At 36.5% G+C, this 13,983-nt stretch overlaps 1 protein-coding gene across 1 annotated transcript in view; it reads left to right on the top strand.

Moving 5' to 3' along the window:
• The first annotated feature begins 7,038 nt into the window (after positions 1–7,038).
• LOC150104594 (alkaline phosphatase, tissue-nonspecific isozyme-like) overlaps positions 7,039–13,983 on the top strand; it is a 48,751-nt gene continuing 41,806 nt past the window's right edge. The window contains exons 1-2 of the mRNA XM_090395803.1: positions 7,039–7,182; positions 9,654–9,880. Of these exons, the coding sequence (XP_090251929.1) occupies positions 7,095–7,182; positions 9,654–9,880 (315 nt within the window). The 5' untranslated portion in view covers positions 7,039–7,094. The remainder of the gene's footprint in view (positions 7,183–9,653; positions 9,881–13,983) is intronic.

Here is a 13,983-nt window from a genome sequence, read left to right as displayed (position 1 = left end):
TCCCTATGGTTTGAAAATAATCCCGTCTAGGACGGAAGAACCTTTATCAGGACTTTTCATCTGAAGCCGAGTTAGCTCTCTCACACTGTGGTGGCAGAGTTTTCCCTGCAGAAAACTCGGGTTTTTTCATCCTTCAAAACTGGCCATAATAACTCGAAATTGGCAGACATAATACATTGGCCTCATAGGCCAAGTTGCTTCGGCCATAAATCCAAATAACAAAATTTCCTTAGTCGCAAACTGTACTTTTGCTGAATTATAATTCTGTAAATATTTTAATTAGTTTGTTATACTTATTTAAAATTACCAACATTCCTGCTGAGACCTACCATGTTTAAAATTTAACTTGCATTATTACTAGTATGCAATATTTAACATTAATGGCAAATGGGATTAGTCAATACTTTTGAGAGCATTCGGAAGACAATAAAATCGCGATATCTCTTAGGGTTCCTTATCCTTAGACTAAACCCAAACTGAAGAATGTGTTATATTGGGAGATTGTGCATTCTCCAAGCTCTTTTTCTATTTTGCCGATGTGAATAAAAGATAATAAAAATGTTTTCCTGTCAGATTTGATAACATTCCAAATTTTCTTTTCTTCCTTAAATACATTGCTGAGAATACAGTAAGGATAACGAAATATTGTGATTAAAAACGGCTATTGTTGCTTCTAAATTTATGCAACTAAAAAGCAAAGGCTCGATCAGTTCTTAAAATCTAAAATTCATTTAAGCATTTTTTTTTTACATCAATCCCGACAAATGTAAATCGGACTGATTAACCCTTAGCTCGCCCTGGGTAGTAAACGTGCACTTTTTAGTACCATACGTGAGGTTACGGTTACACAGAGTTATATTAGGAGATTGTGCATTCCGAGAACTAGCCTCACACAGTTTCATGTGTTAACAAGGTAGCCACTAGAGGGCTACATGGTGTGTAGTGTTTGTAGGGAGCTCCTGAAATGATAAGGATTATTTTAAGTAATAATTGGTAAATTTGCTTGAATCTTACGTAGTATTGTTTACTTTTCGTATCGTAAACATTTTTGTGTGTTTTCTGAGTTATTTCAATTAGTAATTTGATAGATACGATTAATAGCGTGTGCACATGGCGCCGATAAGAAGAATACAATGGCGTCCAGATCGCCATGTTTATTCAAATATTTTAATATAAAATATTTTATTCAGTGTACTGTTTGTGAGATGTATGCTTTGAGGAGAGCGGTTGGAGTCTGGTTAGACAATGATAGTGGAGTGAATGTGTGCAGAAAATGTAAGCAATGTGAGGATTTAAAGTGTGTTTCAGGTCGTGAGAGTGATATCGTTGTTGAAAGTCAGAATGTAGAAAATAGTGATATGAGAGGTATGAATAGTGATATTTCCGAGGTGGTACCAGGTAGCTGTGAGAGCGGCTTTGAAAGTGAGAATGAAGGTAAAAATACAGAACGAATGAATGGATTAATGGATAACAAAAATGATTAGACAGATGCAATGAGTGAGATCGCACGGTTGCGCGGAGCGATACACACGTCGAATCGGCAGCAGGAGTGTTAGCAAAAATGTTTACTGAGCGTGCCAACTAATAAACGGCAAAAGTATGATAAGAAAAATAAGAGTATGATCGTGAGTGTAAATAAAATGAAAGAGCGAGTGTTGTATGGAGATTCTTTAGTAAGAGGTGTGATAGGTGAGAGTTTGACTAAATCGTACAAACCTGGTGCGAACATTAAGGATGTAAGCGAGTCTATTAGAGTACAAAAGCATAGGGTGAAAGAATTGATAGTAGCAGGAACGAATGGTTTTGTCTCCTTTCAAATTGAAAGGAGACAAAATGGCTATGAGAGAGGATTTGAAGGAATTACCTGAGGTAGCAAAAGAGAAGAGTGAGAGAGTTAGGATGGTGAGTCTGTTGCCACGGTATGACAGTGAAGAGTATAGAAGGAGGGCCATAATTGCTAATGACTTTATGCACAGATTATGCAGGAGGAGTGGTGTGGAATTTGTGGATGTATGGAGTGAGTTCGATGGGCGAAAGGATTTATATAAGATGGATGGTTTGCATTTGAATGGATTTGGTGTACAGAGACTTGAAAAGGTGTTGTTGAATGAAGTGGAAGTGGATGTGCAGAATCAGGGAAACTAGAGTTATTAAGGGAGGGGGTTCAGTAGATATTCAGACTTTAGGGAGACAGTTGAGTGTATGAATGTGTGTAATATGCCCGAGCGAGTAGAAAGGACAACAAATCAGAATGGAATAGTTAATATAAGGCATCAAAATAGGGATGGGACAAATGGGCTTCTGCAGTTCATATATACTAATGCCAGAATTATTAGGAACAAGAAGGAAGAATGTTTGGCCTTGGTTGGCACTTCCAGGCCACAGGTTATTGGCATTAGTGAAACATGGCTGACAGAAGATGATATCGCTAGTGGGATTGAATGAGAGGTATAGTGTGTTCAGGAGTTCAAAATGGGGGAGGAGTGTTATTGATGATAGCTGATGAGCTGCAGCCAAGGAGAATAGAAGTTGAACTGCAGGATAGTGAAAATAGCACATTTGAGGCTATTTGGTGTGAGATTGAGGCTAGCAGAACAAAATATACAACTGCGTGCTGCTTTAGACCAGGTGATGGAAGAGATGGTGGAGATAGTATGCATAAGCAAATAGAAGAAATGAGTGGAAGGAGGGTAATTATTGTGGGTGATTTCAATTATGGTAACATTGATTGGAAGGAGGAGAGAATACATGGAGAAAGGAATTGGACTTTATGCGGTTATTAAGGGATAACTATCTGTGACAGCATGTAATGGAAAATACTAGGGGTTAGAGAGTGTTTGACCTAGTAATTGCATCTGAGAATTTGGCTGTAACGAATATGACCACGTTGACACCAATTGGCGAGAGTGATCATAGGGTCTTGACTTGGGAGGTGGCTAAAGGTGTGGAATTTACAGTTAAGACAGGGTACATGTGGAATTATCGGGCTGGTAAGTATGACAAACTTAGGAGTTTGATTGGTTCAGTGCCATGGCATGTAAAACTGCAAGGGCTGGATGTTGATAGTGCATGGGAGGCGGTTAAGAAGTGTTTGCAGGAGGCAATGGCTGACAGTACACCGAGTCCGAATAATAAATCAAGTAGGGGATAAATGGATGAATAGCACCATTAAGCTTGAGCTGCAAAAAAAAGAAACAACTGTGGAGGGAATTCAATGAGAACGGTGACCGGCAGGCACATGAACAGTATAATGCGCAGGCCAGAAGGGTAACGAGTGTGGTAAGAAAAACAAAAGCGGATTGTGAAATAACATTAGCCATGCAGGCTACGAAGAATCCCAAACAGTTTTTTCGATATGTTGCAAGTAAAAGAAAAAATATATACGGCAGAATGATTTCAAAGAATGCCGATGGTAGGGAGGTAACCGAATCAGTTGATATAGTGGAATTACTGAGCAAGCACTTTGCAAGAGTATATCATCCAGGTGGTGACATTGCAGGAATGAAAGAACCAACAGCTTATACGGGAATTGTGGTGAATGAAGTAGAGGTGAATAGTCTATTAAAAAACTTCAATGTCAATACATCTGTGGGATTGGATGGTATACCAGCTTGTGTCGTACGTGAAGCGGCTAAAGAATTGTCAGTGCGCTTGACCATTTTGTTTAATTTGAGTCTCGGGTCTGGATTAGTCCCAAGGGGGTAGAAAGAGGGGGAAATAGTTCCACTGCATAAAGGAGGTTCCAAGACTGCTGTTTTAAATTACCTACCGATCAGCATATCAGGAATCGTTGTCAAGGTCTTGGAGAAAATAGTCAAGAAGAAAATACAGGATTGGATAGATGAAAATGGAATACTGTATGAGGAACAGCATGGTTTTGTGAAGGATAGATCATGCCTCAGTAACTTGCTCACGTTTTATAACACAGTTGACGGCTAAACTGGATAAGGGTAATGGGTTTATAGTAATTCTACTGGATCTTGCTAATGCCTTTGACAGGATACCACATGGAATTCTAATCAGTAAACTGCAGCGTATGGGGATGGATATAGAGTTGGTGAGATGGATAGGAGGGTGGTTGATGAAGAGATATCAGAGAGTGGTTTATTCAGGAGTAGTCCAAAAGACGGCCTGTGACCAGTGGTGTGCAGCAGGGTTCTCATCTTGGACCACTACTGTTCAATTTGTTCATTAACGATATAGGAAAGGATCTGAGAGGAACTGTTCATTTGTTTGCTGATGATGCAAAGTTGGGTAGTGCAATAGTGAGTGCACAGGATGTCAAAATTTTGCAGGATGATTTGGATAATTTGGAGGACTGGGCTAAAGAGAATGGATGTCAATTTAATGTGGCAAAATGTAAGGTTATGCATTTTGGGGTGAAAAGATCAGCAGCAGTATATCACACTGTACTCCAGGAGATTGACGAGGCCAGGGATTTGGGAGTGTTGGTGGGTAGGGAGTTGAAGTTTAGGGCTCACAAAAGTAGCTGAATGAGCCCATCAAATCACTTGGTTGCTGAAAAATACTTTAACAAGCAGAGACAAACAGGTTATTGTTCCTCTGTATCGAGCCTTGATAAGGTCCCATCTGGACTACTGTGCCCAGATATAGGCGCCAGGGTTTCTTATGGATGGGGAGGAAGTGGAGAGGATCCAGAGACGAGTGACCAAGATGATAGCAGGTGTATGGAATGAACTTTATGAGAACAGGTTGAAGATTTGTGGTACGGAGACATCGTCAGGAAGCACAAACTAAGACTTGTAAGACACATACAAAAGCAGCAGAAAACTAGCTGAAACAAGTGGACGAATGACTAGAAGTCTAAAGTATACAGCGCACTCGCTGTGTATACCTAGATGTAAACTGGGATCTCGAAGTATTAGTGTTTCCCATATTTTGGGAAATTTTATGCGACCATATTTATTTAAATTAGGCTCGTTTTTAAGAGTAGCAGAAGATTATGATTTGATTTAGAGAAAGGCTCTTTTTATAATCTTAAAGTTATCTTCAATTCCAGTGAATACAATAAGAAAATGGATATCATTCTTAGAGGCCTTTCCGATTTCTGACCTTTAGATTATGATCGCAAATCAAGAAATTAAAAAGCCTACTCAAAAAAAAAAAAAAAGTTTCTTCCTGACCACCCCAGATATGTCTTGCTTAAGATTCATAAATCCAATTTCTCCTAAAGATTCATAATAGATACCACTCATTCTCCCTGCTATAAATTAATCAAACATTTAGCGAAATCTCTTGCACCCACCTCCTCCTTGTACTGGTCATACCGCACCATACGTAAAAAATTCTTCCCATTTTAAAAGCTCAATTGAAAATATAATCGTTAATGATACTGATGTCCTGGAGAGCGTTGATATCACCTCATTGTTCAGTAACATTCCCTTAAATGACACCTTATTGCTTTTAAAAAAGATTTTCCCCTTGATATCATTAACCTGTTTTCCTTTGTTTTTTTATGGCTTTAAAATGAAATTTAAATATAAAGAGCCAACAGGCTTCTAGGACTTCTTACGTTCTAGCACTACTTGCATTTAGCTCACGCTAGTATTCGCAGATACTTTTATAGTTTTTTATACTATATTCGGCATGAAACTCTCTGATTCCAATCTTTGAGTTTCTTATTCGGTTTTAAAACGATGTGGGATCTAATATCCCCTTAATTTAATTAATGTTTAAAATGAAATAATTTCAAAAAATGGAAATTTTAACATTAAAATGATTACTTACAAGAAAATATATCTACAACAAGACGCTTATAATACAGAATGAATAAGTGCAAAATAGAATAAAATATATACAACCATTGAGAAAACAAGGGTTAGAAATTACTTGATGTAAATTGCCATGAAGACTGGTTTGCACAATTTACAATTACACAGAATAATATTTTCGCGTTAACACTTTCATATGTAGCAATATTCTTGGTAAGGTAGTGCAATTTGTAATTTCAAGTTGTCACGCAACTTATTTCATGACGCTGCAACAGTTTGTGCATGTATGAAAATGATGAGCTTGTCGGTAACTGCTTTGGCACTATTCTCCGAGTACTGGTCTTTCGTACAATTAAACCATACGTGAAGACGAACAAGTGAATTATGGTAGAGAATAGAATGCCAAAGAAGTTACCGACAAGGATGTGCACATGAAAGAGAAATAAACTTTCTTATTCGGTTTCTATAATTGTATTGATAAACAATAATAAAGCGTTTCCAAATTCTGAAATCAGAAGATAAATCAAGAAGGAATTAAACTACTAAACTTTACACAGTGTTTCTACTTATCATTAAACATTTGAACGATGCAATCAATAAAATATAATCAATAAAATTTTCAGGGGAAAATGGTTTGGGGGCATCACACTGTTCTTCAAATGCCATCATTTATTACGAAATGCCACTTTTTCTTACACCGCTACCCCCCAATAAAAGTGTGACGTAATTTAAAGATGACCTGTTAATGAACGTGCTACGTTGTAATAAAGTGTCCGTTCGGAATCCTTATAAAAATATTTAATTTCAAAAAAATTGTTTAATGAAATAAAACAAAACCATTTCAGCCTTTATTGTATAATAAATTCATACACCTGACATTATGTCTGACAAAAACTTGCATGAAAACAACTTCTTTTTGTCTGATATTTTATTTCAGTGTCTGATTCGTTGAGAAAGTGAAGTGTAAGTAATCATCGAATACGAGAAAAACAAATACCACATCAGGATGTAGTTATGGCGTTCTAACGTGCAACATCGTCACACACCTATAATTAATATAATTTTCCTCAAAATGTTCCTTTCTGTTTTAAAATACTAGTGCGCTCACCTTTTTATTTCCATGCCTAATACTCAGAAAACCGTAATCATTACACACCGTCAGCCTGCGTAACTGGTTTTACTTGTTTTGTTATTTTTCCCCCTTTTGTTCGCGAACGACAAGCTTGTTGACAAACACGTGACACCTGCATCATAATATAAATTAGTTAAAGGAGTCGGGTTATCTTCCAGATACGCTATGGTTCGGTAATAGCAGTTATCGCTCAAGGATAAGAAATAGAAAAACAAAACAATAAAGCGAACATGATCTTTATAGAAAATGGTTTGATTTTTATCGTTTGCCTTCTGATATGCAGTTTTAACTTTTGTTGTTCTGCTGTTCTCCCTCAAGGTGAGTAGTTTCAGTTTTTACATTTTTTACGAATAAATATTTAAACAGGGAGATCGCATGACGTTAAAGAATCTGTTATGTCCATGTTTAACAACGTTCGCTATCTAAAGTTAGGTATTTTTCACAGCTGTTGTATCGGTCAGCGAACTATTTTTGCAATTCTTTCCACTGCTAGTTCCTTGTTTACAACAGATAGTGTAATATCGTCCCATATTTTAATGAAGCCAGCTAGTGTACTGTTATCGTACAGAAATCCGTGACCGCGATGATTATCTTTGCTCAACGGTAGAAGGAAATGAAATATTCTACTCCTTACTACTACGTTCAATGCTAAATAGGTTGGAGGGAGATTTCTACACAATGACGTTCCACTTGTCGAGTGTTTTTTTTTAAAAAGACTCGATAAGTGGAATGTCATTGTGTAGAAATCTGCTTAAGCTTGTATTTAAATGCATTGGCAATTACAACAAATTATTAAATGAGTTTTTTTTTTATTCTTTCCCCTATTCTGATAGTTTTTTTTTTTTTTGTCAAATTTACAACATATCATTCTTTTCTGTTGCATGCACTTAAAATAGGAAGTTGTTGCCGATGTCTTGTGAAGATAAAATTTTTTTTCTCACAATATTATTCATATATTTATTAAAAACGTAGGAAACTTAACGCATTAGACAAATGCATTTACGTTTGTTCAGAATTAAGAGTTCTTGAGACGTGTCTGATGTTGAAAGCGCAGATTTGTTATACAGATCATAAGTGCGTTTTTGTGTCAAAAATACTTTTTATAAAACCGTTGTTATACTGAGACTCAACAAAAATATACAAATTTATGTTCTAATAACTTAGTGGAACCTCCGTTAAATCTAAAGTTTCTTTTTCTCCACATGAGAATGTTTTTTTTTTTTTTTTTTGCAAACATTAAGATCTACTTTCTGCAGAACATTTGAAATTCGAAAAACAGAAAATGAGGAATCTTTATGCGAATCCCATCCCCGAGGGATTGTAAATCTATGTACTTCATTAGTACTGCCGGTGGATTAATCTGCGAATCTTGCGCTACAGATCCAAAACTGGTATTTTTTCCCCAAGGCTTCAGGCCTAATAAATTGGATGGTCTCGTACCTTTTCGACGAAAGTTGCTTACCATCAAAAAAATCAAGGCTAGCGTTAAGCCCACTGAACCGAACAAGATGGCTTCTCCAAATATACAGATCTATAATTTAGTTTTTACTCTTCTTCACTCTAACATAGTATGCTTTCTCGTCAAAATATTTGACGAGTGGTTATGCAACAGAAACTTACTCCATCTTGTCTATAATTCTAGAAATTGAGGTGGGGTGGGGGGATACGTAATAACAAACGAAACTGGATTCATTACCAAGATGTGCTGTACTGGAACATCGTAAAATGTGCCAGAAGAAAGCCCCTGATGTCTCATTGGCATAGTGCCGAAGGGGACAAGTCCTAAAATGATCCAGACCGATTGTTGGCAAAGCCCATTAAGTTATTATTATTAGCTGTTACAGTGAAACACCATAGTTAAACAGTTCATTTCTTTACTGATCATTAGTCGTTTTAAAAGGTGTATTAATTTTCCTCCATGATACAGATGTGATCGTCCCTGATACATTATATCTGTTGTTCTATTTTACTCAAAGATCATAGTCGAGTGTGCAGTGAAAACCAATGGGGGGGGGGGGAATGAGAGCGCAGCCATCTCGCTATTTTGCATGCAAACGACATCTTGTATCATGGTTCACTTAGGCTTTGAAAAAAATCTGTTTGGTTTCTACAGCAGAGTTCCCCGATTATCTCTTAACTCACCTAATATCTTATAGCTACAATTCATTTTCTGAACGGTAAAGCAAACTGATGGACTTGTGTAGTTAATTGGCAAAATGGAGTAAGGGCTTTACAGAATTGTGCCTATGAGCGCTAATTTTTAGACTGTTCCATGTAGAATTAAGATAGTCGAAGATATTCACCACATAGATCCGTATGTGAGCCAAGTGAAACCATCATAAAAATAACTTTGGGTTCAAATCTTAGCTTGGTTTCTATTGCTACTAATAAGTAATGAGAAATAAAGATCACAAAACTGTTTTTAACTAGAAAACATGCGACTTTTCAGTCTATGGAAAGCAAACATAGCTTACACACACTAATATATATATATATATATATATATATATATATATATAAAAATCTCAATGTTATTTTCTTACCATTTATATAGGCGATACAGAAAATTCCTAACAGCAAGTCCCCCCCCCCACACACCCCGACCAGACTTTCTTTTGTAGTTTACTTTTACTAAAGTAAAATACACATTAAAAGAATGTACTTCTATCAACAACATAATTTTAGTCTTTTAATTTAAGTATTTTTTTAAGTTTTTTTAATAATATAATGCTACTTAGGAAACTAAATACAACTGTCTTAATCAGTTTTTTTTTTTTTTTTCATTACAGAAGAAAGCAATGCGTACTGGTATCGACAGGGCCAAGAAGCACTGGAAGAATCGTTAGAGATGAAACTGAACAAAAACATAGCGAAGAACATTATTTTCTTTATTGGAGATGGAATGGGAATTCAGACCGTCACAGCTGCAAGAATTTACAAAGGACAGAAGGAAGGAACAGCGGGTGAACAGTCGAGACTAATATTCGAAAAGTTTCCTCATGTGGCTCTTATTAAGGTACGTTTTCTCTCTGTTCACAAATATAATTAACTCGATTTTCTTGCATTCATTTCCCCCGACATCTTAAATATAGATCTTTCACTGTTTTTAGTTAATTTTATGCAATAAAGTTTTTCTAAATTAGCTTATTTCTGTGAAATCCATAAAAGGATATGGTGCTTCGTGTGTATTTTGTTCTGCTCATACAGTCTAAATATTAACGCTTACAAACCCGCATTACAGACACCTCAAGTCTAGTTAGCAGGTCACGTGTAAGGTAGGTTTCTCCTTGCGAAAACTCCCAGTTTTTCATCCGGAACAGGCAAACCGAATCAGAAAAACTAATTATCATACACTGGTCTCATTAACTTTTTTATTTCGTAATTCGAAATTATTTATTACAGCAGTTCAGCTGGTATCGACAATGCCCATTACTTGGAAAGACCCGAATTCAAATCCCCTCTAGGGCGCGAAGTATCTTAATTAGGGATTTTCAACTGGAAGTGAGTTGGCCAGTCTCATACGACGTTGGAAAGATTTTCCCTCCTAGTTTTTTACACCGAAAAACAGACTGCCAGCAGAACACGTAATTTGCGGAGTTGATACACTGGCTTCAACCGTACATTCAAAAATCCGCCCATCACGTCATTCCCGGACTTCGCCTCCTAAAAGTGGATCATTTATTTATTTTTTTATTATTAAAACAGAAAACGTCTCAATTCATTACTTTTACACTGATAAAGATAGATTTTAAATACGAGTATTCGTTTAAGCTCCTGTCTTATGCTTAAATGTAAGTAATCGCCTTAAAAATGTGCTCAAGTATTAGCAGTGGCGTTGCTAAAGCTTTTGCAGCAACTCTCAATACACACCAAAAATATTACAAAAAAGTCAAAACGAGGTATAGGGTAAAGTTCAAAGTTCCCCCGTGGAGAGCCGCCCCCTCCTCCTTCCCCCTAGCTACGCCACTGAGTATTAGTCAAATAAATCGATCGAGTGGTTCCTGAAAAACTAGTTTTTAAAAAATTCCTATGGCCATGTCGGGCAAGCTGCACCAGATGAACAAAGGCAGTAGTCACTGACGCCATATAATCCTTCGCACCCTTTCCAAGTGCTGCGACGACCTCAAACTTCACTTAAATAGTACCAGACAACTGATTCTCCCTCAGGGTCACTAGTTAGGTCATGTCTGCCATAAACTGCAAAAGCAAGATGGACAAAAGTGATTTACTGCAACGTTCTCTGGAATGTCGTGAATATTATCATCCTGCATGTATAGGTATTACAGAGTCTAATTTTTGAAAAATGTCTCAGGACAAGAAAGTAAAATGGAAATCCCATAGTTCTAGTAATACTTCTCCCAAAAATGACATTAAAGCTACAAGTAGACTAAATACCAGCAGCTACAGTTCAATTCAAGTATTAGGATAAAGATGACGCGGAAGCGGACGTGAGGGTTTTCCTAAGAAACTTCAGGGATCAGATATTAGAAGATTTAAATGCTATTAAAATAGAAATTAATGGCGATTACTCCGCGACAAGAAGGGGATTGGAAGAAGTATTTAAAGCTGAAATAAAACATTTGAAGTCATCGCTGGAGTATAGCTTTGCATGCATTCAGGATTTAAAGGACAAAGCCGAATGCAATGAAAAACTAATCGAGAAGTTGTGTACTAAAAACGCAGAGCTAACAAATGAAAATAAAATACTGAAAGTGCTGAGATAAATGAAATGGGAAGTTAATGAAATTAAGCGGTACTCCAAATCAAACGATACTGAAATAAACGGTTTACCAGAAACCCGCAATGAAAATATGCATAGCAAAACTCAATAATTGGTGAATCTACTTGGAGTTAAAAGGAAAGACATGGTGCACGCCCACAGAATATCCACCATGCAGAAAAACAGGCATCAAGCCAGTTGTTATCCAATTAGTGACAAGAATATTAAAAGTAAATGGATGGCGGAGGCAAGAAAACTCGACAAGATTACAGCCCCCACAGTTTGCGCAGTTAAAACGTCTGCTGGTCTGTATAAACGACCACTTCATCGAACTTAATAAGCAACTTCTTTTTATGAAGCAAAGCAAAAGAGCAAGTGGTGTAGATGTATGGGTAAGATACGATAAATTGTTCATGAGAGAGGACAACACAAAAGTTGATACGGATAAAAACACCTGACTACCTCAATGAAGGCAGTAAAATTAAATGCCACCTATGAATAACTGGAACAGTGATGGACTAAAGAGAGCACATGAATAACTTTAGATCTTAGTGCGACTAAAAAAAAAAAAAATCTAATCTAACGTCTGTTTAAAAAAAAAAAAAAAAAATTCTTTGATACTACTTCAAATTCATCCAAGAATGTCGACTTATATTATGTAGATATTAGGTCGTTAAGGTCAAATTTTGATAATTTAATGTTACTTTTCTCAGAAATCAAACTATATATAGATGTAGTAGTCTTAATTGAAGTAGAAATCATGCGAATTCCCAGAGGGCAATGACGTCATCGTTGTACTTATCGAAATGAACAACCACTTTGCAAAACTATACTAGTTGTGATTTTGATCCTAAGGAGAGGATAAAGTACGTGAGCCACCTTCCGTGGATTAAGCATTCCATGTATCTCCTCCCTCCTAATATTAGGCTCTAGTTGCCTCCTTACTTTCGCATATATTCCGTGTATCTACTCGCAGTAAATGAAGATGAGGTAAAGATTGTAGTAATTAGATTTTTTTAAAACAAAGGGGGGGTGAGGGTAATCTGGCCATATAAATGTCGAAAAACTACATATCATTAAATATAAGTTAGTTCTTTACACATCATTAATAAATCTTTTGAACACGGAAAATTTATAGAACACTTAAAGATTGCTTCAGTTATTCCGCTATATAAAGGAGGCAACAGAAATGAAATCGGAAATTACAGACCAATACTATACTATCTACAGTGTCAAAGGTTATTGAAATCCTAAGTTAAAAAAAATTAAATAACTATTCTAAATATCATGTCCTTTTACGCATCTAATTAATACCGGTTTAGAGCAGCATTCAATACCTGAAAAGCTCTAAAATTCCATAAAACAGTTTATAGTGGAATAAATAAAAGAATGTACACAGCGGTCATTTTTTTCATGACATATCTAAGGCGTTCGACTCTGTTCATCATGACCTACTACTAAAATTGTCTAGAGTATGACAGAGGAGTTATGACCGGTTCAAATCCTATCTGAATAACAGAAAACTATTTTAGGCACGACACATTCAACAGCGCAACAAAAACAATGAAATACGGAGTCCCGCAAGGTTCGGTGCTAGGACCCATCTTATTTTTAATATATGTTAATGATCTGTAAATACAAACTATTTTGGGGCAAAATGATATCGTTTGCTGATGATACGGCATATACACCTAGATCATATTACTCGTGATATGTTGAAACTAAATAAACGGTTTAGCAATAATAGTCTTACAATTAATTCCGATAAAACGAGATCTATGTGCTTCACGTTAACAGATAAGCTAGATCACAATATAACCATAAATTAGCATGCAAAGAAATGCAATATCCACAAATGTCACTGTAGCTTAGTCAAAAAAAAAAAAAATCAGTCGAGTATTTGGGCCTCCATATCGATAGTAATCTGAAATGGAACTCTAACATCACATTTTAAACAAGCAAGCTGAAGTTCGTAATTAACAGAATATATTATGTTAAAATGGGTGTATGGGATTTAGAGGAGAGATAGTACCTTCACTTGGACAATCGCACGTAATTGTGGTTCAGATGGATTGGTTCTCACTGGACACCCAACTTATGACTCCAAAAAGCTACTGTAAACTGGTAGTGGCCACACCCGGGTAAATTATGTCGACCCACAGGCTAAACTAAGTGAGAGTAGTCAGATATGGCGAACTCAAGCAGCGACTGTATTCAGTGAATCGGCTGCAAACAGCGTCTGTACATCCATGTTAGGAGCGGATGAATTCAGGTCAAGGAGTGGTGGTTGACACTTGACAAAAATTATTTGTCGCCCGATCAAAGAAGGGTCTCGCCCACTATTAAGGAACCAGGATAGTGAAGGCGAAAAACGTGGTATCGGAACAAAACATCACCTA

Source organism: Typopeltis vanoorti, chromosome 7 (genome assembly GCF_054136105.1).
Source record: "Typopeltis vanoorti isolate ZY-2024b chromosome 7, IOZ_Tvanoo_1.0, whole genome shotgun sequence".
Classification (NCBI taxonomy): Eukaryota; Metazoa; Arthropoda; class Arachnida; order Uropygi; family Thelyphonidae; genus Typopeltis; species Typopeltis vanoorti.
The sequence above is the reverse complement of the archived record's forward strand: the minus strand, read 5'-3'. Positions and strand labels throughout refer to the sequence as shown.